General features: G+C 36.5%; 1 protein-coding gene and 1 pseudogene across 22 annotated transcripts in view; one reads left to right on the forward strand and one right to left on the reverse strand.

Moving 5' to 3' along the window:
* Positions 1-25183, reverse strand: part of Focad (focadhesin) — a 357541-nt gene that overhangs the window by 206167 nt on the left and 126191 nt on the right. For 20 of the 22 annotated variants that reach the window (XM_087183409.1, XM_087183408.1, XM_087183405.1 and 17 more), the window contains 3 exons: positions 23869-23956; positions 20679-20881; positions 9638-9895 (listed from right to left, as the gene is read on the reverse strand). In XM_087183409.1, coding sequence (XP_087039535.1) covers positions 9638-9895; positions 20679-20881; positions 23869-23956 — 549 coding nt within the window. The remainder of the gene's footprint in view (positions 1-9637; positions 9896-20678; positions 20882-23868; positions 23957-25183) is intronic. The other 2 variants (XM_087183411.1, XM_087183410.1) reach the window with 1 other exon arrangement.
* LOC101697680 (protein S100-A10 pseudogene) lies at positions 17655-18204 on the forward strand (annotated as a pseudogene).

Consider the following 25183-nt stretch of genomic DNA (forward strand, 5'->3'; position numbering starts at 1 on the left):
GTCAATGGACTTGCTGACTTGGAATTTTCCCATTTATCAGAGGGAAACACCCCCTTTATTCTATGTAAGGTTTTTTCCTTGTGTTCTGTTTCATCTATCCGTGATGATAATATTACCATTTCTTGTATTTTCTTAAACATTTACCAAGATTTTCTTTTTCACCACTTATCAACTGGTGTCACTTGCTTCTGCTTTGCCTCTTAGAAAAAGTGTAAAACTTTTCTTAATCCAATAGGAGTCTTTTGATAAAGGAATTAAATTTATTCATAGTATTTATAATAACTGGTACATTTGAACTAATGCCCGGCATCTTATTTTGTCAATATTTGCTACCTTTTAGAGTTCTAATTTTTTTGCTTTATTTACTTGGAAATTAGATACATCACTGCTTGCTACTAGCAAGGTAACACTTAAGCTTACTTTTCTACCAACATCTACAACTACTAATTTCAAAACACAACTCCTCTACCTTAACATACTCTCACTCTGCCCACTGTACCACTTCCCGTGTTTTAATCAACTAAGATTTTAGTTGATTTATATAAATAATTATTTCAAATTAACCATCAGATTTACTGGATATTCTGATCATGATTCAACATTTCTCTACGCTTTCTTTGATTTTTTATTTTCCCAAAATACATACTGGAGAATCCCTCCCCAACAGCAATAAAATCAGCAAACAAGATATATTCTTGAATTCTTCCACATCTGAAAAAACCTTTATTGCCATTATTCATAAAAGGTAGAAGAAGGGGAAGTATACGGCAGGTTCAAAATTGTTTTGAGAAACTAAAAGACAATAAAGTATTCTGGTACCCAGTGTACTGCTAGAGAGAAATCTATGATTTTAAGTAAGTTTTTCATTTCCCATTTTTCTCTGCAATCTCTTAAGATTTTTTTCTTTATCCTGAAAGTTCTGGGGCATTTGTGCTGCTTGACTTTTGGAGAATCCTATCAACTTGTAGTCTGTGTCACTTTTCAGCTCAGTGAAAGAGTTTTCTGTCATATTTTAGGTTTCTGTCCTTCTTTTTCCCGATCCTCCCATCTAATCTTGTTAGAAAGATCTTAGAATTCCAGGATTGATCCCCAATACCTTCACTTCTGTTTAATTTTCATCTTCGTATTCTAAAAATGGGTTAAAACATTCTATAACTCTCTCATCTAGATACCATATATCTACTGTGGCAATCACATTTTTAATTTCTAGAATCCCTCGTTCTCAAATGTTTCTTTCTCACAACATTATTTTTGTATGATACAAATACGCATAGCGGCTGGTGGTGGTGTAGCGCTTGCCTAGCATATGTGAGGGTCTGGGTTTGATTCTCAGCACCAAAAAGAAAAACCCAAAGAAACAAAAACAAAAAACAACTATATATACACATACATATATATATATATATACACACATATATATATGTATATATATGTATATATATATGTGTATATATATATACACACACATACATATATATATACACATTATATATATATATATATCTGTAGATAGACAAGGATATATACTTTTTGTTTATAAAATTCATTAAATTTTTCTTATAATCTGGTAGGCCCCATTTACCCACTGATATTTATCAACCAAAGTCAAGTGGTTGTAAGGGTCTGGCATAGGATGCTTCTGAGATGTGAAGAAATGTTCTCTCAGATAAGACTCTAGTCTGCTTTGAAGGTCTGAAGAATGGTGAAGTGTGTCAACTGGCAGACCCACCTTAGAGTATCTGGATGGCACAAGTCAGCAAGGAACAAATCTTATCTTCATCCTTCCCTCTTCTCTGACTAATTTTTCTCCTGGCAACAGTGTACTTCAGCATAGTTTCCTTTTGAGCAGAACTTCTTGTGCCTATAATAAAGTTCAAAATACCACAAAGTCTTCTCTGACTCTTCTTTTGGAGCCTTTCCACAACACTAGAAGTCCAACCTCTTCAGAGTTTTAGCCAAAAGATGAACCTACTGGTGCCCAAAATTCAGACAGAAGCAGACAGATTCACTTCTCTGAATGCAGCATTGAACCCTTCCTCATCAAACCCAGCCCCATCCTTTCTCATGTTCAATGTTCAGGCCATTTTGTTTCAGTGTATTAGCCAGTAGATAACAATAATATGGGTTGAAATGAAAAACTGCAATCAAACATACCTTCAATGAGAATTTTAGTAATTTCTAACCTGCAGATTCTAAGAAATAACTCAGCCCAATATTAATACCCAGGAATGGCAAGAAATTGACATAGAACTGCTTCCTTGAGTATAAACTCTTGGCTTCATGCATACAATCAGGAAAACATAAACATTTTATTCTACACCTATCTATGAAGAGTGTATACAAAAGCAGTAAACATACTGCCACAGGATGTGGGTAGATGCATCTTGCCCTTGTATTTTGGTCTGTGACTCCTTTTGTCTAATGGCTGCATGCTCATGGGCTCATCCTGATTTTTCTCTAGGCACTATCAGTGTTATAGCTACCAGGGAACAGTAGTTCAACACTTATCTCTAAGGGTTTTTATTAAAAGTACTGTACATTTTAGCTCCTTTTTGCTGGTGTAAAGAACACAGGAAGCAGGCTAACTTCAACGGATGGTAATTCATAGAGCTCAGTGACAACAGAACAGACTGCAAAGTGTCCAAAGACTGTTCGTGCAAGTTCTTTTAAGGAATATATTTTCTCACAGCAGTAACTTATAGACCATTAAATTTCACACATTTTCTATTCATTTTCCATGTTAAAATATGGCTTACAACCTTAAGTAGAACCATCATAGGATTCTGCCCTGATAGTCAACTTTACTATTTAATTATAAATAACTTTGAAAAGACCAGAAAGTCATGGGCCATGAACCTACCCACATAAGTGATTTTTAATGGCTCAAATATATGTACACTTTTACAAATGGAAAAACTTAAGCCCCAAAAACATTATAAGAGAAAAAAAATCAAATGATCAAAGATCACAATTATTCTCACTACACAAGATCTAGACTTAATAAGCAAAAGAGAAAAGACATCAGTTATAAAATGCAAATAAATACAAAACAAAATAAACAAATATAAAACATCACTACTTCTACACAAGACAAAGATAAATGGTTACCAAAGTGTCTGAAAGGGGCATTGAGTTTCATGAAATTCACTTTGTAAAATCCATCAATGAGAGTAGGTTTTAAGGAAGGAAGATGTGGTTATCTAAAATCAAATTTATAAGCTTTTTACCACCTGATTTCACTCATGTGAAATCTAAAGTCAATCTCACAGACACTGAAAATACAATGGTAGTTATCAGTCAGGGTAGAGGGACAGAGAAAGGTTGATCAACTGGTAATATGTACAATTTTACATTTTATGTATCAGTCAGAATTCTTTAAAAATGTAAAGCTTTTGCTCTTTAACACAGTGCATTTTAAAAATTAATTAAAAAGTTGATATGCCTTATACAAAATATTGGAGTAATTCCACTTAAAAGTAAGATACTAAATCATCTCAGCATAGCTAAAAATTAGTAATCTCTGTGGTTAATGTTCACTCAGATATTAAATATTTTTTTAAATTTTTAATTGACACATAATTGTACACATTTATGGGGTACCATGTGACAATTTCATACATGCATACAATGCATAATTAAATCAGAGTTATTAGCATTTCCATCCCCTTAAGCATTTCTCCTGCATGTTGGGAACCTTCAGAACCCTTGCTCCTAGTTATCTATAAAATATATAATACATTGTTGTACACTATAGTCATCCTACTGTGCTGTAGAATGCTAGAACTTATTTTTGCTATCTAATTATGTTTTGTATCTACCCTCCCTGTTTCCCTCCCATCCTCTACTCTAAGAATTTAATCTTGCCACAGACCCTTAACCATATATAAGTAGAAACATAGGGGAAACGTGTATTTTCTCAGGGCTGAAAATACTAACAAGCAGCTTTATTCCTAAAAGAGAATACAATCTTTGGTTAGATATCCTTTCTACATATATTTATAAGACATACTACTAGGCCTCTGATAAGTCTTATAAGGCTTTTGTAGGATCAAAAGGCTATGTAAAAAAAATCTCCAACACTTCTACTATCCTCAATATATCCTACTATAGCTCAATACTAACAGCCGTCAGGGAGCCCAGAGAAGAAAGAAAGGAAGACACAAGAGAAAATTTTACGAGTAATATCCTTTTCTTCTGAAGGAGCCAAAAGCTAGAGAAATACCATGGGGCCTAAAAGAGGTATCCAAGGCAGATACAGAAGCTCCCAGAGTAATTATGGTAGGACTATTACGGAAAGCCAAGATCAGAGTTGGGAAAGAAGAAAGAAAATGACAGGAAGAGAAATTAAAATTAGTGCTGTGTGGCAAGTGCTAGGTCCTGAGTTTGATCCCTGGTACCACACACACAAAAAAAGTAGTGCTGTGGCTGAGAGTATTAGAAGCAAGACAATCAGGCACATGGGATGGATGAGAAAAGTGGCACAGAGGCAATGTTATGTACTTGTTAAGGATGTACTTGAAGTACTCAGTGCAGATCACAGAGCCAGACATGGTTCTGAACAAGTGAGATGTCACTGCAGCAGGTACACATGCACAGAGAGGCAGAAGGTCAGTCAGTATTTGTTGATTGGGTCAGTAATTTCTTAAGGAGGGGATACCAGTCTCAACATTTCCTAACTGTCCATAGCCATGTTACATAGGTGGGTCAGTCACTGGCTAAAAGTTCAAACTAAGACATGCCAACACCCTTGAAAGGGCCAGGGCCATAAATTAAGATTCAGAAAAAGTCCTCATTAGGCCTGGAAATCCACATTAACCCCAAATTAACTCAGCAGAGCCTATGCTCAACATTCACTACCACTGATTTTATACCAGATGTGGCCAGATCCTAAACAAACCACAGAGGTAGGAAAGTAGCTTTCTGACAATGAAAGGATTAAGATCAGCTTCAGTTGTCACTTCAGCATCTCTGAAGGCAGTATGGATGACTCACATCTAAACATGCAGGAAATAACTTTACAGTATCAGAAAGGTGGGAATTATTGTTTTAAAATAATCAAAAAGCACATGAATCTACCAAATCCTATTTGGTAAATTAGTGGGAAAACCCCACTAATTTAGGAAGTAGAACTCTCATTTAGTATATTTTTGTTTTGTTTAGTTTTGTTGGTACCGGAGATAGAACTCGGGTCCTTGCGCTTGCACAGCAGGCAGCGAAACCACTGAGCTAAATCCCCAGCCCTAATATAAACAAAGACTATTATATGAAAATCTAACTTTAAAATAAAATAAAATAAAATTTAAAGCTTTCATGACTTTTATGGGAATTCACTCAGGATCCTCATTTTTGGATCTTTCCCCAGATTTCTTTAAGACAGTCATTCCCGAATGTAAAACCACTGAGCTTTTACTGAGTGCCACCTGACCTCAACTTGTATCTTCTGCAAAGTAACTCTCATAATGTCTGGATAAGAAAACTATAAGCATCACCAGGTATGGTGGCACATGCCCCTAATTCTAGCATTCAGAAGGTTGAGGTAGGAAGATCACTACAAGTTTGAGGCCATACACTGGGCTACATAGGGAGTTCAAAGCTACTCTGAACTATATAGTGAGACCCTGTCTCAAAACAAAAAAATAAAGAGAAGGAGAGAGGGAGAGAGAGGGCAAGAGAGGGGAGGAGAGAGGGAGAGAAGGAGAAAGGGTGGGAGAGAAGGAGGGGGACAGAGAAAATAACCTATAAGGATTATCAATAACTGCTCTATATATGCAAAAACACCTTTCTTACTTTTCTTTTGAGTGTTGATTTATATTGTCGTGGCTTTGACAACATGTATATCCAGTTAACGCTAAAATGGTACTCACAAGTTCAAGTTCCCTTTAGACCACTTACATTCACTGTCTTCCACGACCCTAAATGTACTAAAACTAATGGAAAATGTATGACACAAGAACACCAGAAAGACTAAGAATGAAAACTCACATTGGGGAAGGGAGCCATCAAACTTCATGATAGGTTAAAAAGTAACAAGATCCCATTTTTAAGTCCCCCTTTTTTAGACCATTAATATAGTATTATCAGTGGACATTAGAAATTTGCATTATTATTAATTAGTACTGAAAACAAATTTTTAGTAATTGCCATTTAGAATTAGTAACAGAACAACAATAATGCAAATGCATACTTCATATATGGCTCATTTCTTTCAAACTTGTCAAATATTTTCTCTCACAAGCTCTTATAGCAGAATTCTTCCAATTGTGGGACTGCATAACTCTGTAATCATAAAACTCCCCTAGCCCCAACTGTGATTGAATGTGAGTAAATAGATAAAGATGCTTGCTAGTTCCCGGACACTAGATAAGATCTGTATCAGCCATAAGGTCCCAAAGTAAATTACTCAACTCTTTGTTCGAAATGGATGTTCCGGACACCGCTATCTATAGAACAATCTACAAACATCTGCTGACCATCAGTACGTGTCAGCTGACCACTAACCTTTGTTTCTCTTCTGTACATTTCGCCTGTTAACTTCCCCTGCAACCCCCTATAAAAAGAGCCTCAGACTCTGGGCTAGTTGCCTCTCTAAGCTACTTTGCTTTGGGAGTGCGTCGTCTGTTTTACTTTCCAACTTGTCCGGTGTGTTCCTTCCCGGGTGTTCTTCGCTGCAGTCAGCTCTTCGGAGCATTTGGTAAGGCCCTCGGTCTTACACAATAAGTCAAGATGTCATTCAAACATAGTACTTAAGATAAACATACTATAGATGACCAAATCCTACTATAGACACTAGATGACCACCAGAGGTAAAAAACAGCCTTGAAATTCCTAATCTTCACTACTTACTTAGCCTGCCTTACTGCTATCTAAAACTTTTCTTTCATATGCACTCTTCCATGAATTTGAGACAATGATTACCTCTCTTTTAATAAGGTAATAAAGCACTAATCACAAGAAACATAAACACACTTCATATAATCTCATCAACTAAGTGAAAGAGAAATCATCAATAGTAAATTACAACTTTAATACATTTCAGTTGAATCTACTCCAACCATTTATAGTAAACTTGCGTTTTCAAAATACAACATTGAGCGCTTTTTTTATCGCTTTACCTTATACCTAAAGTCTAGTAAAACAGTATAATACAGTCAGTCACTTCATGAGGAAAAATGAAGGAGGGAGACAATCTCCTATTTCTAGGACACTTCTTGTGCCCTTTTCTAAAACCTTAAAACACTTCTAAATTCTTATTAATTATATTGCCTGTATTTACACAAAATTTTCAGTAACTACATTTAAACATTCTCCTCTATGATTCATTTTAAAAGAACAATTACAGTGGATGTGTTTATTTCTTTTAAAAGTGTCCAAAACAATAATCAACAGAAGTGTAGCTACTACTGACTTCAATTTATAGCACTGCTTAATAAACATTTACTGAATAAATAAACAAAATGTGGTGGTCATTTTAATGCTTCCCAAGCTATTCCGCTTCATGGTACATATGAAAAGTAATGTTTTCAAGGATTCTAGAGTAAATAAATGAAACACCCAGTGGCTTTCTGGCAGCCTGAGCTGAGACAACTACCTTAGTACTAGAAGGCTGAGAGGGGGTGCTATCTCAGCATACCTGCCACATTTACGGCATTTCAGTGTTCTCTGGAACACAGTTTGAGAAGTTCTCCTCTACATTTTTGCCTATTTAGAACACTTTCACTCTAACCAGGAAATAATTTTTCCTTTAGTGAATCATGTTAACCTCATTCCACATGAACTTGGTGGCACAATTTTAGGGCCCTGACACTTGACCCCATTTCCATTCCACCTAGGATGGCTAATCAAAGTGTCTCATTATCCTAGCATGACGGCTGGGCCAATGTGGGCACAGGGCCCAAGCAAGGCCAATCTGAGCATTCTCTGCATCTCTCTTCCTTTTGGATTGTGAAGATAAGGTTATAAAGCTTTGGACCACCAGCTAATTTACAGAGGGAAGAAAACTGTACCTTCAAGACACTGTCTGGACCATAACTGATCTAAATTCGAGAGCTAATAAAAATCATTTAAGGTATTTTTAAGATGAGTCTCTGCTATTTATAACCAAAAGTATCATCCCAGAATTTCAAAGACCAAATGCACTGACAGAAAGAAAATAAACAGCTGTGATATACACTTTATATCAGTAGTGTACACAGATCAAGGTCCGTTACTTCAAGAAATCCTTCTTTAAGGGCCAGGGATTTGCCTCAGTGGTTCTGCTGCCTGCCTCGCAAGCTTAAGGACCCGAGTTCGATCCCTGGTACCAAAAAAAAGAAGAAGAAAAGAAAAAAGAAATGAAAAAAAAGAAAGAAATCCTTCTTTAGATAATCTTCAGGCATCACTTAAGCATCAACTATTCAAAAGAGATAATCCTACAAAAAGTCACCACCAAAAGAAAACGTTGATTAGAAGTGAGACAAGAAAATGAAAGGAGAAATAAAGTAGGAAGCAAGTTGAGTTGATGATTCACACTATGTATGTACCATGAAATCAAGCTAATCTGAGTACAGTACAGATCCATTTAGAGGATCAGAACAGGAGAAGACTGATCAGAGCTAAAAAATTTTGTGAGATATCAGCAGTTGGTTACTTGACAAAAGGAATGAGCATGACAAGTTGGGTATAAAAAGGAATTTCAAATGCACTGACTTCCTATCTTAAACACATTTTCCCTAACCTTACAATCATTTTTCCCTCTAGAAACACATGATTTTTCCTTTAAGAGATGTATTCTTCACGATGCTTGCCATAAAACACAAGCACACATACTGACAAATAAGAGGACAGGGTTAGCCATCTGGTTAGGAAACTCTCACCTTACTGGAAATGCACTCCAGAGATTCTATCCAGTGGCAGGGGGAGAGATGTCATAGGATACTATTCTAAACACATAGATTAAACAGAAGGGAGAAAGTCTTCTTAGTTCCTAACTGCTTATTACGTTCAAGTTCTGTGCAGCCAGAAAGAAAGATCATCTACATGCACATCCCACTATGTATATTAATACCACAGATAGTGAGGACCCCATATTTTTTAGGGTATTAAATGATTGAATTAAGACAGGATCAAATTATAAGATGTTAAAAAGATATTAATGCCTATTGCATAGGCAGCTTTATCCTGGATTGATTAATCTTGGTCTACTTTAAAAGATCAATATTAGAACTATTAAAGATATGTACATTTGAATAGGCTGCAAGAGTTAGAAAAATCATTACAAATTAGCAAATCCACCAGAAAAGGGAAGAACCAGTATAGCATTCTATGCAGATTTCTTTGCAAAGAGTGGTTTCATTAAGGAAATATTTTTATCATTAAATATACATCAACTCAGATTAAGTAGAAAGAATTGAGATGATAAAGATAAAAAAGAAAACCCAAAGAAACAAAAACTACTGTATAATTTAAAACTTTGATGTGCATAATCCACTATGTAAAAATAATCTACTGGGTCAGGGATTTAGCTCAGTGGTGCCACCACCTGCCCCACAAGCGCAAGGTCCCAAGTTTGATCCCCAGAACCAAAATAATAATAATAATAATGATAATCTACTCATTCCAACAATTAAGCTCCCCTAGTTCCACTATCTTCTTGCTTTACCTTTGAGGAATCTGCTTGAGCTAATTCTCTGATGACCTTTAATATCTGGTGAAGATTTGGTCCTTGATCTTCCACGAGGAGGTAAGTCAGCAAAAGAACAACATGCATGGGCACCGTGGTAGTAACAGGGAGCAAGGACTCCACGCAAGCCAACCAGTCACCTGCTGCTGACTCTTCTCTCATCACTTCAAGAATCCTATATGCTGTAAATACTGAGCCATAAATGCTGGTTACAGGGAATGCAAGCCCATAGGAGAGCTGAAAAATAAACACACAAAAAGACATGAATAAATGATATAGATATATTTGTGAAAACTATATTTCTGACATTCACTTTTATTTTACATTTCAAGAAATCATTCCTTCCAGCAAAATGAAAACTTTTAATTCCTGTCAAAAAGCTCTCTGCCCATTTTTGAATAGGATTAAAGAAAGACAAACACAGTCATTAGAAGGAACTCTAGAACCGTTTATCACAAGTTTTCCTCTTATTTACCACTCATTTCTACTTAAGGTACAAAAACAGTGGATCAATAAACAAGATCCATAGGCAGCAGTGATTGGAAAAAGTCACCAATCACTAAAAAAGTACTCAGCAAAAAGAAAGACACCAAAGCCACTGCATTTGCCCAGCTGCAGCCCCTCACAGAGGCTGCCCAGAGCAGACTTGGACAGAGGACAATTCATGTTTGGAACAGAAAGTATGTTGATAGGAACAGAGCTGGTTCAGCTGAAGCCAGGGAATTCATTAATAATTATAAATAACTTCTGTAATTACATGTAGCCTGACAGTTCTAAACTGAGCAATAACCAGTGACAATCTTACGCTTTACTAAATCTGAGAAATGGCTTCCCACAGAACTAAAGTAGTACAGCTAGGACCAGAGCTGCATGCACACATGGCCTAGGAGAAGACACAGATATTAATTACACATGGCCTACTAGTAAATTCAAAATATATGTTGTAGTCAGGGTTTGCAAGGGAACAGATTTAATACGGGACACATAATTTATAGGATTATTTTATAATATTCACCCCAAAAAGTCAAATGCAGAGGAATGTAATAGATCTGTCTGCGCACTAGAGACCGGTAGAATCCAGCCAAGGGCCAGCCTGGATCCCAGCAATGTCCTGAACAACTCCAGGTGAAGGCCTAGAGCCCAAGGCAATGTCTCATGCAAGTCTGTATCAATGATTTGCTCCAGGGAGGCCCAAAGACCAGTGGTGGAAGCCAGAAAGCCTGCACCGACGGGATGAAGGATCTGTGCCAACAGGCTGAGGGTTCTGCACAGGAGCCAGGAAGCAACGCTCAAAGTAAATGTCAGGGCTCCCCTGACAAGAACAGTGGCCATTCCCAATGAGAGCAAGGCCCTGAGCTCCTCCTCAGAAGAGAACAGCCAAGTTCACATCAGAAAACCAGCCATGGCAAGCTTCTCCAAGAAAATCAACAGCCCACAATCTTCCCTTCCAGTTCTCCTTTTATGCTATTGGCAACAATCCTCAGGTGGGTCTTCCACACCCAGTACCATGCTCACTCAGTTCAGCTGGGCATTCCAAGTGGATCACTAATCCACCACAAAATGTATAGTGTGATGAGACGAACTAGAAATCTCTAGATAATAACTGTCCAGTTACTGAAGCCCAACTTATTTGAATAAAAACAATTGAAAGGGTGAGAATTAAAACTTTAGCTTTGTAAGAATTTGTAATAACAGATTTATTGATATAATCACATGCCAGAAAATGTACTCTAATTACAACTCAATGGATTTTAGAAATTCATAGGGTTGCATAACCATCATCAATATGTAACTTCAAAGCATCTTCATCACCCCAAGGGGAAACCCCATGCCCATAAACAGTCACTCGTGACTCCCTCTCGCTACCACCCCGTGGAAACCACTGATTACTTTCAATTCCTATTCTGGTGATTTTATATAATAAGAACCACACAATACATAGTCTTTAGCGACTAGCTTCTTTCAGTTAGCATGTTTACAAAGCACATACACATCACAATTTGTAGCAGTACTTCATTCCTTTTCATTAGCAAATAATACTCCCTTATATGAATATATCATGTGGATATTTCAGTTGTTCCCATTTTGGGCTATTATGAATAACGCTCCAAACACTGCTGAAAAAGTTTTTGTGAGGATGTAAGTGTTTAGTTCTCTTGAGTATATGCTTAAGAGTAGATATGAAATTTATTTGAAATTAATCACTCTAAAAACAAATGAAGTTCTGTCTCTACTGATACAGTTTTTTTATTTTTAATAAATTTTATTTTATCTCATTCCCCCCCTCAAACCCCCTCCCCTATGTACAAAAGCTCTATTTCCACTTTTTCCTTCTATTTTCACTTTTTTTCTTCTCCCTTCCTTTCTCCCTCCCTTTCTCCCTTGCTCCCCTTCCCATTTGAACATTTTCTTCCCATTTCCCAACACACATTATACATTTCAGTCTTTATTTCCACTTTTGGTTTCTCACACCAGAGAAACAATGCAGTATTTACACATTTGTGTCCTATTTATTTCACTTAAGGGTATGGTCTCAAGGTCCATCCATTTAGCTATAAATGTCTGAAGCTCATCCTTCTTTAGGGCAGAGTAGTATTCCATTGTACAAAAAAATCATATCTTCTTTATCCACTTGTCAGTTGATGGGGATTTGGGCTGTTTCTAAGATTTAGTTATTACAAACTGTGCTGCTATAAACATGGGTGTGCATATATCACTGTGGTATGCTGCTTTTAATTCTTTCAGGAAGATGCCAAGAAGAGGAATAGCTGGGTCAAATGGGACCTCTAATCCTAGTTTTTTTCAGAAATCTCCACACTGATTTCCACAGTGGTTACACCAGTCTACACTCCCACCAATAGTGGAGAAGGGTTTTTTTCCCCACAGCCCCTCCAGCTTTTGTTTTTAGTTGATTTCTTGACAACAGCCATTCCTTCTGGAGATGGAATCTCAGCATTGTTTTGATTTGCATTTCATGAATGACCAGAGATGTTGAACATTTTTTCATATATTTGCCATTTCTAATTCTTCATCTGAGAAGTGTCTTTTCATTTCAGATGCCCATTTTTGCATTGGGTCTTTAAATTTGGGGGATCTGACTTTTTTTTATTTTGAGTTCTTTATATATTCTAGATAATAGTCCTTTATCTGAATAGCTGGTGAAAATTTTCCAACTCTGTGGGCTCCCTCTTCACTCTGTTGATGGTTTCTCTTGCTGTACAAAAGCTTTTTAATGAGATGAGGTCCCAGTTATTGATTCCCATGAGGTCTGGGTTTTGTTCATGAAGTCTTTGCCTACTCCTATGCCCTCAAGAGTTCTCCCTATTTAATATTCCAGCAGATTTAGTGTTTCTCTACTTTTTTAAAGAGGGTGGGGAGAAAGGATTATATGTTTACATTTGCTTACATATGCAAAGAAAAGTGTATGGACAAATACAGCAGAAATTAGTAACCACTGATCAGCATCTTCGATTGGGAGGGCATGAACTGGACCACTGGAATGGAGACCAAGAAAGAAACTCCTCGCTGTCTGCTACCTTGTACTTTCTGAGTGTGTTATTATCTCATATGATGTGTACATGTACATGAGTACACTACTTCAAAAACACAGAGTATATATACATATGTAATTCTGAAATGATATTACTTATAATATATAAATGTATAAATACTGAAATAATGCCTATATATCTCTCTAGCTCTATCACTCTTTCCAGGAAAATTAAATTTATTAATGAAGAGGACCAAGTTCTTTGGACTAATGACAGGCAGCATTGGACATGAGATTTAAAAACAAAAGAACTTCAGCACAGCCACGCCTGCCCTTAGTGATGAGGCAGTACTTATTTTTGTCATTTTTTAAATTTCAGTAACAACTTTCTACCAAGGTTATTGGGGTACCTTTGAGAAAATATGTAATAAAGAACCTAGCATAGTGCCTAAAATTGCAAAAAATGGAAATATTATCTCTATCATCTTGGAGAAAGAAAAATAAAACCAATGGATATGAGTATAAAACAACTTAATCTGGAAATCACCATGAACCATATGTTAAATAAAAAACAGGAGGGCCAGGGATTTAGCTCAGTGGTTCTGCCACCTGCCTCACAAGCGCAAGGTCCCACGTTCAATCCCCAGTACCAAAAAAAAAAAAAAAACAGGAATATTATAGAGACATGCAAGAGTAGACAATGTAAGAGAAAAGCAACCCTGGATTATCTGAAGTACTGTGTCCAGGGTTAGGCTCTGTTTTCCATTTGTTTATTTGCTTTATTATGGTTAAAGCAGCAGAAGAAAGGTGCTCCGTTAAAGGAGATGTCATAAACAGTGTCTCTGTCAACCTGAGTGATAGCTGCCACTGTATAGTCTCAGGCCAGGATGCAACACAGATTTTCTCTCAGTACCAACAACCAAATCCCAGCCCCAGCCTGAGGGAAGACCTATGAAAGGGCTGGCAGACCTGGCTTTCAGAGAGAGCAGTACTCAAACATAAAAAGCAGGTTTTGTTATGTGAATTCTAGCTCAATAAAAGAAAGAAAAGAAACCACATAAAAACCAAACTTAAATATATACAACATGGTTGTACAGGTTTTTTTTGTTTTGTTTTTCTTTTTGATTTGTTTTGTTTTGTTGATACTAGGGATTGAAACCAAGGACTTCACACTGAGCTACATCCCCAGCCCTCTTTTTTTTGTTTTGTTTTCTGAGACAGGATTATAAAACATATTTTATAGATAGAAGTTAATCTTTATTTTAAAAGCTTTTACTAAAAATGTTCAGGTATATTAATTGTTAACCATAAAAGAGTCCACAAGACAATGACTAAAGGAGTATCAAAAAGGAATAATGAATATAAATGGAACAGGTTTGTATTAATGGTAAAGAATAAGATTCATCTGTAGTACTAAAACAGGCTTAACAAAAATGGGGAGAGAAGAAAAATTCAACCTTGGAGAATCCTTAAAAGTAGGACAGATCCCAGCACTCTGAAAGGCTGAGGCAGGAGGATCACCAGTTTGAGCTCAGCCTAGGTAACTCAGTGACTCAGCAAAACCTTGTTCCAAATTTCACTCTGCAATACCACTGTTGTGGCTTGTGTCTAGTTGTCCCCTCAAAGTCTCATGCTGTCTTTTTCAGAGGTAGCTAAATACAGAACGTGTGATTCTAGGATTAACGGTGTGTAGTTACTAAACCACTGGGAGAGTGACAGGTTTGCCACTGCCCTAATCCTGATAGTCTGATTAAGATAAAAGGGGCAGAAAGACGCTGTTAAGGTCTCTCTTGTCGCTTTTACTGCTTCCACTGCCATGAACTGTTGCCCCTCTGCCACACTGCCTTCGAGCCAGCTGATTATGGACTGAAACCTCTATGAACTGTAAGCCACATAAACCCTTTCCCCTCTAACTTTGTATGTCAGGTATTTTGACTCAGCAACGAGAGAAAAGTAACTAACACAACCACCAAAAAGAAAAATATTTTGCTAAAAGTTATCAAACCAGAAGTAGAAGATGGCACTAGATCAAACCTCAAAAGGGTTATTGTGGTTCCTCTGAGGAATCCAGACCAGAGTGAGTGATTTGGGAGTAGCTGGTTACAATCAAAAGATAACCCACTCCATCCTGTTCTGGGTCATTCAGAAGACACAAGGCCCATTTATTAATTTCTTGTTAACTTTCAACAAAACTATATAAAAACCAGTTTACTTCAACTTACTATTAATTTACTGTTTACCTCACTATTAATTTACCAAAACTGCTGTTATTTACAGAAAGATGATAAATTAGTGCAGGAAGGAAGGAAATATGATGTAGGCTAGAGTCAAACAGTCAAAATATAAACTTCAGCTCTAGCCTTTATCACCTATGTAATCAAGTTAGTTAACTTCTCCAATCTGTTTCTTCCTTTGTAAAATTAGTATTTTCAGCACACTTTCAGGACTAGCACTGAAGCTCGGTGGAAGACCACCTTCTGGGCATGTTCAAGGCCTCTGGTTTTATCCCCAGCATCACACATGCACACACACAAAAGGGCAAGGAAAGGAAGATCACTTCTTACCCAAGAGGATAGCTAAAATTAAAAAGACAGTAAGAATAGTTGGCAAGGAAGGGAAGGAATTGGACCCTGATAGAAATGTAAAATGGTGTGAACAGTTTCTCAAATAGTAAACAGAGCTGTAACATGACCTAGCAATTCTACTCTTTAAGTTTCTGCTGAAGAGAAATGAAAACACATATCCACACAAAAACTTGTACATGAATATTCATACTAGCATATTCAAAGTAAACAAAAAGTAGAAAAATCCAAATATTTATCAACAGATGAATGGAAAAATAAGAGGAAATGAAGTTCTCATGGATGAAACCTGGAAACATTATGTTAAGGAAGTCAGTCAGTGAGGATCATTTTTCGTATGTTCCCACTTATGTGAAATGTCCAGAGTGGAGAAATGTACAGAGAAGGAAAGTAGATTAAGGTTTCCGAGACAGAGCAGGTACTAGGGGTGCAAGAGTGGATGATTAAGGGGTGCAGTGTGGGGGGTGGTAACACAGGGTTCTAAAATTAATTGTGGAAATGGATACATGACTGAATATACTAAAAGTCAATGAACTGTACACTTTAAATGTTCAAAGTCTATGTGAACTATATTTAAATACAGCTGTTAAAAAACATGTGGCCTCTTATCATAGGGCCCTTGGTAAGTTATTTGCCCTCTCTGTGCCTCTGTTATATCTCAGGTAAAATGAGATCATCAATATTACCTACCTAAAAGAGTTTGGGGCAAAAATACTTGGAATGGAGCCTGAACAGCCCTATGAGGTGTTCGATCATTCATTTTACTATAGCCCAGAAAGGTTCAGTCACTTGTTCAAGGCCACACAACGAGGGAGACATGAAGGTCTACTTTACAGTTGTTGTGAGAAACACGAATTGATCTATGTAATTCCTGGTATACAATACTTAATAAATTTTAACATTAGCTATGAGTAGGACAATGATAATCTACTGTAAATTTTGTGATTGCTAAGAGATAAATATTCAAGCTGTTTTCTGCCTCCTACAACTCCAAGGAGCCTATTACCAGGGCCTCAAAAATATCATATTCAATTTAAAACACAAACCCGCACTTTTAAAAGAAGACCCTAGAAGAATTTCACAGCAATGAAATGTCCCTTTCTAAGGCTTTGAGTCTCCTTCCCACTTCTCCCCACCCATGCACACTCACTGACCTCTAAGAAGCTTTTCTGACTGTGTCTCGCTGCCTGCACCAATACTCAGTGTATGACTCGGCTCCAACCCCAGCTCTTTTTTATCCAGCTCTGTGATGCTGCAGGGCACCTGGTGGGCACTTCCCCTTTGCCTCTATACAATGCTCACCTGTGCCAGTAAAGGGCACAGAAGAGATGCTGTGGGGATTGTAGACAAAGGTCCCATGCCAAGTCTTTGGGTTTTTTTTCCTACCATGGCTGCCAAAGGCATGCCTGAGACCCAAAAGGTGGCTTTCTACAAACCCACTCTGGCCTGCTATACCCTAGCTGAATCCTGGCATAATTGGGGGATCCCCCTCTAAATCCTTCTCTTGGGTATTCTCCCTTTCCCTCAGCTCTTCCGCAGTCTAAACCTTTAACTAGTTAATAATTTTTTGTATTAAGTTTTCCTTGATCAAGTTTCTCTCTCTTGACTGGACCCTGACTCATCTCATACACCAGTGCTTTCTTTTATTCCCCATACTCTCTTGGGAGAGGTAGATAGAATTTTTCAGGCATTTCAGAATTTACACCTAGTGTTTGATTTTTTTTAAACAACTAAAGAGAACACAATAGGTGGTTTTAAATATCACATTTAGTAGCTAAAAAGAAAAAGATGCTGCTTTCTAATACATTGTATTTTTAAGACATTAGATTATATTAACATTTGATTTTTAAAAATGAATAGTACAGGCCGTCACCCGCCCGCCAGCCACAGCCCAAGAGCCCCGGTTCCAAAAGACTTCACCAAAATGCCATCCCAAATGGAACATGCCATGGAAACCATGATGTTTACATTTCACAGATTTGCCAGGGACAAAGGCTACTTAACAAAGGAGGACCTGTGAGTATTCATGGAAAAGGAGTTCCCTGAGTTTTTGGAAAATCAAAAAGATCCTCTGGCTGTGGACGAAATCATGAAGGACCTGGACCAGTGCCAAGACGGCAAAGTGGGCTTCCAGAGCTTCTTTTCACTAATCGCAGGCCTCACCATTGCATGCAATGATTATTTTGTAGTGCACATGAAGCAGAAGGGAAAGAAGTAGGAAGAATTGAACATTTACTCCTGCCCAGATGAGAGTTCTCCCAAAGGGCCACTTACAGAATCTGCCCCTCAGTTTCCCCTTGTATAAAGATTTCATGAGCAGATCAGGACCCTTAGAAAATGTACAAATAACATCCAACTTGCATTGGACAAGCAGAGAAAGGAAAGTTAGTTAAAGGCTAGATAAGCTTTTGATTTTTATATTGTTTGCATATTCTTGCCCTCAATAAATAAAGTCTTTTTTTTAGTTCCGGAAAAAAAAAAATGAATAGCACATTTGATATCTTGCATTGGATATCTTAGATATTGGAAGAATTAAAAGTGTCTTATTTCAAAATTATCAAAACTTCAGAAATGGAGAGGTAATTACAGAATTGCCCAACATGGGATATGTAACCTTATTTTCATCCACCAGAAGAACTGTACTTCTAAAGAACTGCTATAGTTGTAAATCAAATCCTGCCAGTCACAGACACCCATGGAAAAAAGAGATAAAAACCTGTGGTTTTTTAATAGAGAGGTATTTTTTTAATAAATTGAGTTAGTAAATAACTTCTATCCTTCACTAAATAAAAATGTGCAAAGCACAGTGGCATACAACTGTAATTCCAGCTACTCAGAGAACTGAGGCAGAAGGATCACAACTTACAGGATCTTATCTCAAAAAATAAAAAGGGCTAGAGATATAGTTTAGTGGTAGGGGACTCCCAGGTTCAATCCCAGCACCTCAAAAAAAAATTTCTGATGTCTACCATGTAGCAAATAGTGGATTGGGTATTGTGGACATAAAGATAAAGACAGAAATCTTGGCTTATTTAAATATGTAGAAAAGAGAATTTTTAATCTGACAAGTAGCTAGAACATTTTTATAGTTCTTGATCAGCTGAAAAAATTAAAGCAGGTAAAGTAGAAACACTTTGGATAAAAAACAAGTTAACAACTGTTGCAATTTAAATTTTAACAGCAGTTGGAAATACAAACATGTAACCTCTAAATTAACAAGCAACCATTTCTGCATTTGACTAATGCAAAAAATGCTGAGTACAAATGGAAAAGCAACAAATTCCGACGCAGAGAGACAGAACATTTGGCTGGGTCTAGAATAGGCAGTGTAAGCAAAGGACATGAAAGAGCATCATGTATAACAGCAAAGATGCAGGAAGAGACTTGAAGAGTGTGGGGCAAGATGGACTGATAGGTACCTTTGAAGCAGAGTTCCAATAGTAAAAAAAAAAAAAGCCAACAGTAAAACATGGCTTAAACATTTTAAAAGGGTGATCACATATCTACTAAAAGCCTCAGTAAAACATCACAGTATCACAAGGAGAATGCATATAGCCCTAATAGTATTCCTTCCCTCTTCCTTTTTCTTTGCCAGCTGCTAAAGAGAAAGTCCAGCTATTAGTGTTAATGAGTAAGAGTCACACACACCACTAACCCAACAATGACTATACTTTTAACAGGAAAGGTGAGATTGACAATGCAGAATGAGGGTGAAAGCACTGGAAAAGGCATATGAAATCCTTAGGTATTAGAGTTAGGATGCTCCTCACCAAACAGCACTTGTGAATTAAAGGAACACAACTCTTAAGACACAGTACAGCCTGCCATGACCTCACCCCATTCAGGGTCCACTCTTTGTTCTATAGGCAAACCAAGAGGTAAGGAAAAAAGCTGTTAGAATTCTTTGGTCACATTTTGCTTGCCTATTAAGGCTGATGCAAGAATAACTTTCTTCTCTTACTGCAAATCAATTACCTACTTCAGGTCTCAACGTTTTAATCAAACAATTTGGATATTAGAAAGCTATAATACACATTCAATTTGAGTATACTAACATGCTAGTTTCTACCACAGCTCAAACAAGGAATAACGACGGCATTTTTACAACACTCAACAATGCATGATAAGAGGTACTTTACTTTTCAGGATGAAGCGACAATGGTTACTCCAGCTTGTATGTATGTAATACCTCCCTATAGTGACTTAAGATGCTTCACTAGCTTTATCTTTATTTAATCCTCATTTCAGCCCCATAAGAGTAGAAGATGGAAAGTAATAATACATATAACTGAAGGTAAAACTCAAAGCCAAAAGAGATAAGGCCTGACCAATTCTGGCCTAGAACCCAACTACGCACCCAACACTGACAATACTTTAAACAGGAAAGGTGAACTTGACAGTGCAGAATGAGGGATACAGCACTGAAAAAGGCACATGATGAGACTGTTGCCTTACAGCTGGGGGCAAAAGAATATGACATACACAGGAAACATCATTATTTCAGGGCATACTGATTCCACAACTTCTGGGCATTCAAGGAGCATTTCCCACTATGAACTGCTCCAGATTTAGCCATATGCTTCACTTGCTAATAGTAAGGAAAAAAAAAAAAAGATTCCATGTTCAATTATGTTTTTTAAAAAAGCATTAGACTAAATAGAATTAGTTTCTATTCTGCAAGATTCCTCAGAATGTTTGGTGACTAATGTGGAATCTTTAAAGGGAAAAAAATTACACAGCATTTCCAAAACTTTTTTCACAAGAAGACTACTCTCCCATCCCATGGTCAGTAGAATTCACTAACAACTCCTCTACCATTGCCTGACAGAATGGTAAAGTGCAATGATGAGAATTTATACCCAAACACATACTTCTTCAGAAAGTGAAGTGATCTGCAGAGACACAAAACTCAGAGACACTTTAAGAGAAACAATGATGAATTCATTACCTTTTGGTGGCCATCCCTGTGACACTCCTGCTGTACCATTTCCAAAAGGCTTAGGGCCAAATGCTGCCTGGAGGGGCCTTCTTCATCCACAGACATACAGTCTTCCAACACAGTAGAAGACAGTATCTGAAGAAGTGGCATCACAAGCAGCAGAGATGACTTTGGGATGTTCTGACCCTCAGCGAAAGAGAGAAGCTTCAAAGCTAATCATCAAAAGAACAAAAATTCACATTTTTAAAATTAATGGCACAGTCAAATAAAATACTATTTTAAGAGTGCCATGCCAGAGATTTTACTTGTCCTTTTACTACTGAGTCAGATGTGTAGGTAGGATGATAAATCTCACTGTAAAAGGAAATAAAAATTATTATCTAAAACAAGCTGTTAATATAAATAACTGAAAAACTGATAATATGTTTAGAGAAAATACATATCATGTATCATATTGTAAAAATCAATTACTTTTTAGGTCAATATGAATTTTTTAACACAAGTCAACAGGTATCCTTCATAACTTCTCAATGTCTATTATTGTCCTCAGCAAACACCCAAGAGCCAAAAAATTCCTGATGAGTGGATAATGAGACCAATATGCCTGCTTCTCTTATAAAAGCTGAAAATTATTTAGCAGATGCTTAAGTGAACAGCAAGGTGAATAGGACTGCCCTTCAGTTGTAAATGCTAAGAAGCACATCACAAAGTCCTAAAGCCCATAACCAGCATACCAGACATAACCATTTTTAATAACAGATTCCATTTTTTAACATGGAAACAACTCACACAACTGAAACACATATACAGATGTACAATAACTTAGTTGCATGTACACTCTCCCTGAGAAAATTAACAAAATGAACCAAGACATATATATACACTCTTTTCACAGTATTTTTGAGGTTATTGAATGAACCTTGATTTACTGATCAGCTGTTATTTACAGGCTTCAAAGCTAAATTATCAAAGTAGTCAAATGATTTCCCCTACACACACACACATACACACACACACAAATTCTATAAGCCTTAAATCATCTGAGTTGTCATTTTATTTAAAATCATTCTGAAGTCAAACCTTAACATGATTTGAAATACAAACAGTTGTTACTCTAAGACTACCAACTTACCTTTTTTGTCAAATATTAGTGTTAATGCATAACTGTCTCTGGGATATTATGAAAATCATTGTCTCTAATAAAATATGAAATGCATGTCATTGCTATTTATAGCCTTAGTTATTTATAATCAAGGTGTTATGGTTCAGGTCTGGATGTCTCCCCAAAGCCTCATGCGGTCAAAGGTAACTGAATCTGGAACTGTGATGCTGAGATTAAAGGCATGTGATTACTAAACCACAACATGTGAGTGGCTGGTTTGACACTGCCCTAATCCCAGTAGTCTGGATGGGATCAAAGAGGCAGAAAGACAAGGTAAATGTTGCTTTGGCTACCTTGTTGCTTTTGCTACCTTGTGTACACATGTTGTGTCTTCTTTGCAATGCCTGTTTGCCATTCTTGCCTTGGAGCCAGTCAGTCATGGACAGAAACCTCTACAAACCGTAAGCCAAATAAATCTTTTCCCCTTCAACTTTGGATGTCAGGTATTTTGTCTCACCAACAAGAGAAAAGTAACTAACACACAAGACTAGTGTTAATAATCACAAAGCATAATATTATATCAATACTGTGCATTTTTAAAATTTGAAATAATCATTCTTCTCTTGGCTATCCTATTTCTTTGAATATACATTCCCAATATACTAAACAATGCCTTTCAACAACTTGCCTTTCAACATAATATACAGGCTCAACAGTTTTCAGTATGCTTAATTTTCCTAACCAAGGTAACTTCAAAATAAACACTAATTTACAAGAGAAAGAAAAGGTATTTAACAAATAATAAAAGTTTTTGAGTGTTTGATCTTGTAACAGTTCTATTATATATACATGAGCCACAATTAGAAATGTAGTTTCTCTATGGCTTTGGAATTTTTGTCAAAAAACAAATAAAACCCATTTACAGAAAAGACAAATCTACAGAGATAAAAGGCAGATTAGTGTTTTATCTTGGGCTAAGAGTCAGAATGAAAATAGAAATAGGCACAAGAAACTTTAGGGGGATGATAGAAATATTCTAAAAAAAGATTATTGTGTTGTTTACATGAGGCTATAAATTTACTAAAAATATTGTGTCATACACTTTAGTGAATTCCATGATACGTAAACTATATCTCAATAAAATTGTTTTATGTGGGCCAGGGATTTAGCTCAGTGGCACCACACATGCCTCAGAAGTGCAAAGTCCTGAGTTCAATCCCCGGTACCCCCCAAAAAAATTGTTTTACGAAATACTAAGGTATGGCAGTCATAAGTCGCAACACTAGTAAATTATACCTCTGGGAAGATCCAATGTGTACTTCTACAGAGAAAAAAAAAAAGAAAAAACAGATCAAAAAAAGACTGATAAAGAGTGGCACAAAGGGGCATACCTGCCTGAAGACTGTTAGAAAAAAAGACTTGTACTCAAACTCAAACCCAAGGATCTCCTCCATGTGCTAAAGCCATTTCTAGGCATATCATAAGTGAAAGAACAATCTGACATCAAAATCATGATGAATTAAAATGCCTAAAGGAATGAGCTATAATACACCAGGTATTTATCTCAAGCACTTCATAAAAATCAAGATGGCAATACATCAACATATCACGGCACTACACAAAATAATTTAGACCCATGCCCCATTACTACATGGATTGTACTGGAGCAAGCAAAGGGAGGCAACATTAATGAAAAAGCCACATTATTATTATTTTTTATGTTATAATCTTATGTTATTAATCTTATTATGTTATGTTATGTAATATCTTATTATGTTATATAATAACATTATATTATGTTATTTTTTATGTTATAATACAAGCTACACAGCAAATTTTGGTATATGGAACCTTGCACAAGATAATGCCTAAATACAATTCCCAATGAGAAATGTAATTGTGTTGTATACCTAAAATGTACCAATAAAAGAATTTAACAAAAAAAAGATAATGCCTTAAATCCTACTTGGTAGAGATTAATTAGGAAAATTTCAGAACAGAAACATAAAGTATACAGGATATCATGATATACAGTTTAAGTCACTCCTGCCAGCACTTGCGTTATATTTATATTTTATGCTATGTATTTTTATTTACCTAGACATAAGATTGGTTTCTGCTGACTTGCTGGTGTCTGTAGAAGAAGTAAAGCTATTTCAGTGATAATCAATTCAACAGGAAAGTCCTGAAAAAGTAAAACAACAAAAAGTCACTGAAGAGATTCCTAGAACCATGGCTTTAAAACATGTATCTAAAAAGAGTATATTTACCATCAGCAATTGCCAACTTTTATAAAACTTCTTATACAAATCTATGCTATAGAAAGAACTGGTAAATGCCACACAGACAGAAATAAATTTAAAATAGTTTATGATGTGGCCAAAAAGCAACGAACTAAAACCAAAACAACTGAGGAGAAACTGCTTAACACAAATTAACCAGTCTTCAAAGCAGTCAATTATTGCATTGAAAATGACTTGAATGCTGAATTTAAAAATAATTCATTTCTGAAAGGTAGTTCAATTTCTTTACTTACCTAATATAGACATGATTTATCTATATAACTTGCATAATGAATTACATTAAACACATTTTAATAAATCATATTATAATAAAAGAAATATTAGTGCCAGAGAGGCAGAGATTTTTAAATTATAAAAATTTATTAAGCATATTTAAATGTAGCAGCACCATAAAACCACTAAGCTCAACAAGTATATAAACAAAATGAACGAAATACATGTACAACATTAAGCCCTAAGAAAATGCAAATAACATGTTATTTGAAGAGTTTAAATAAAGAAAACAATGTATTATCTTAAAAGGCAAAAAGAGCTCCAAGTAAAGCATTTCAAGTTCTAAAATAAAACAATTTCCAATCCAGAATTATGTATCCTGCAAAACTATCCTTCAAAATTGCTGGAGAAATAAGGTATTTCCATGACAAAGACCACCTTAAATTCATAGAAAGAAAATGGCACATAGGTGATCAGTAACAAAGTTCAAGTCTTTCCGAGATCTGGAATCCGGACCCTGGAAAATAACAACTTGTTAAAGAAAAAAAGATAAGCAGATCACTAGGAATCTGAGAGGAACTGCCAGAAAAACTAGAAGCTACAGAGTAGTTGCAAAGATGGTCCACAACACAGAGAAAAGAAGGAAGCAATTTGGACTCTCCACCCAGCTCTCAAGACTTGTGAGGAGACAAGTGGGCTCTCTAGAACCAAGATGAGCACCCAGCCTGGGTGAAAAGGGAGAAAAGGGAGCGGCGCCCACACACAGACTGTGTGAATTGCAAAAAACACCCTGGGGTTGTGGCACCATGGGGCTCCTTCCATGCAGCACAAGCACAGGTGCCACCATACTGCCAGAGTGCTTCATCAGGTGTCACTTCAGGAAGGGACTCAGAACA

This window comes from Heterocephalus glaber, unplaced genomic scaffold (genome assembly GCF_053883595.1).
Source record: "Heterocephalus glaber isolate CG9 unplaced genomic scaffold, H.glaber_assembly_v1.0 deba00001481, whole genome shotgun sequence".
Classification (NCBI taxonomy): domain Eukaryota; kingdom Metazoa; phylum Chordata; class Mammalia; order Rodentia; family Bathyergidae; genus Heterocephalus; species Heterocephalus glaber.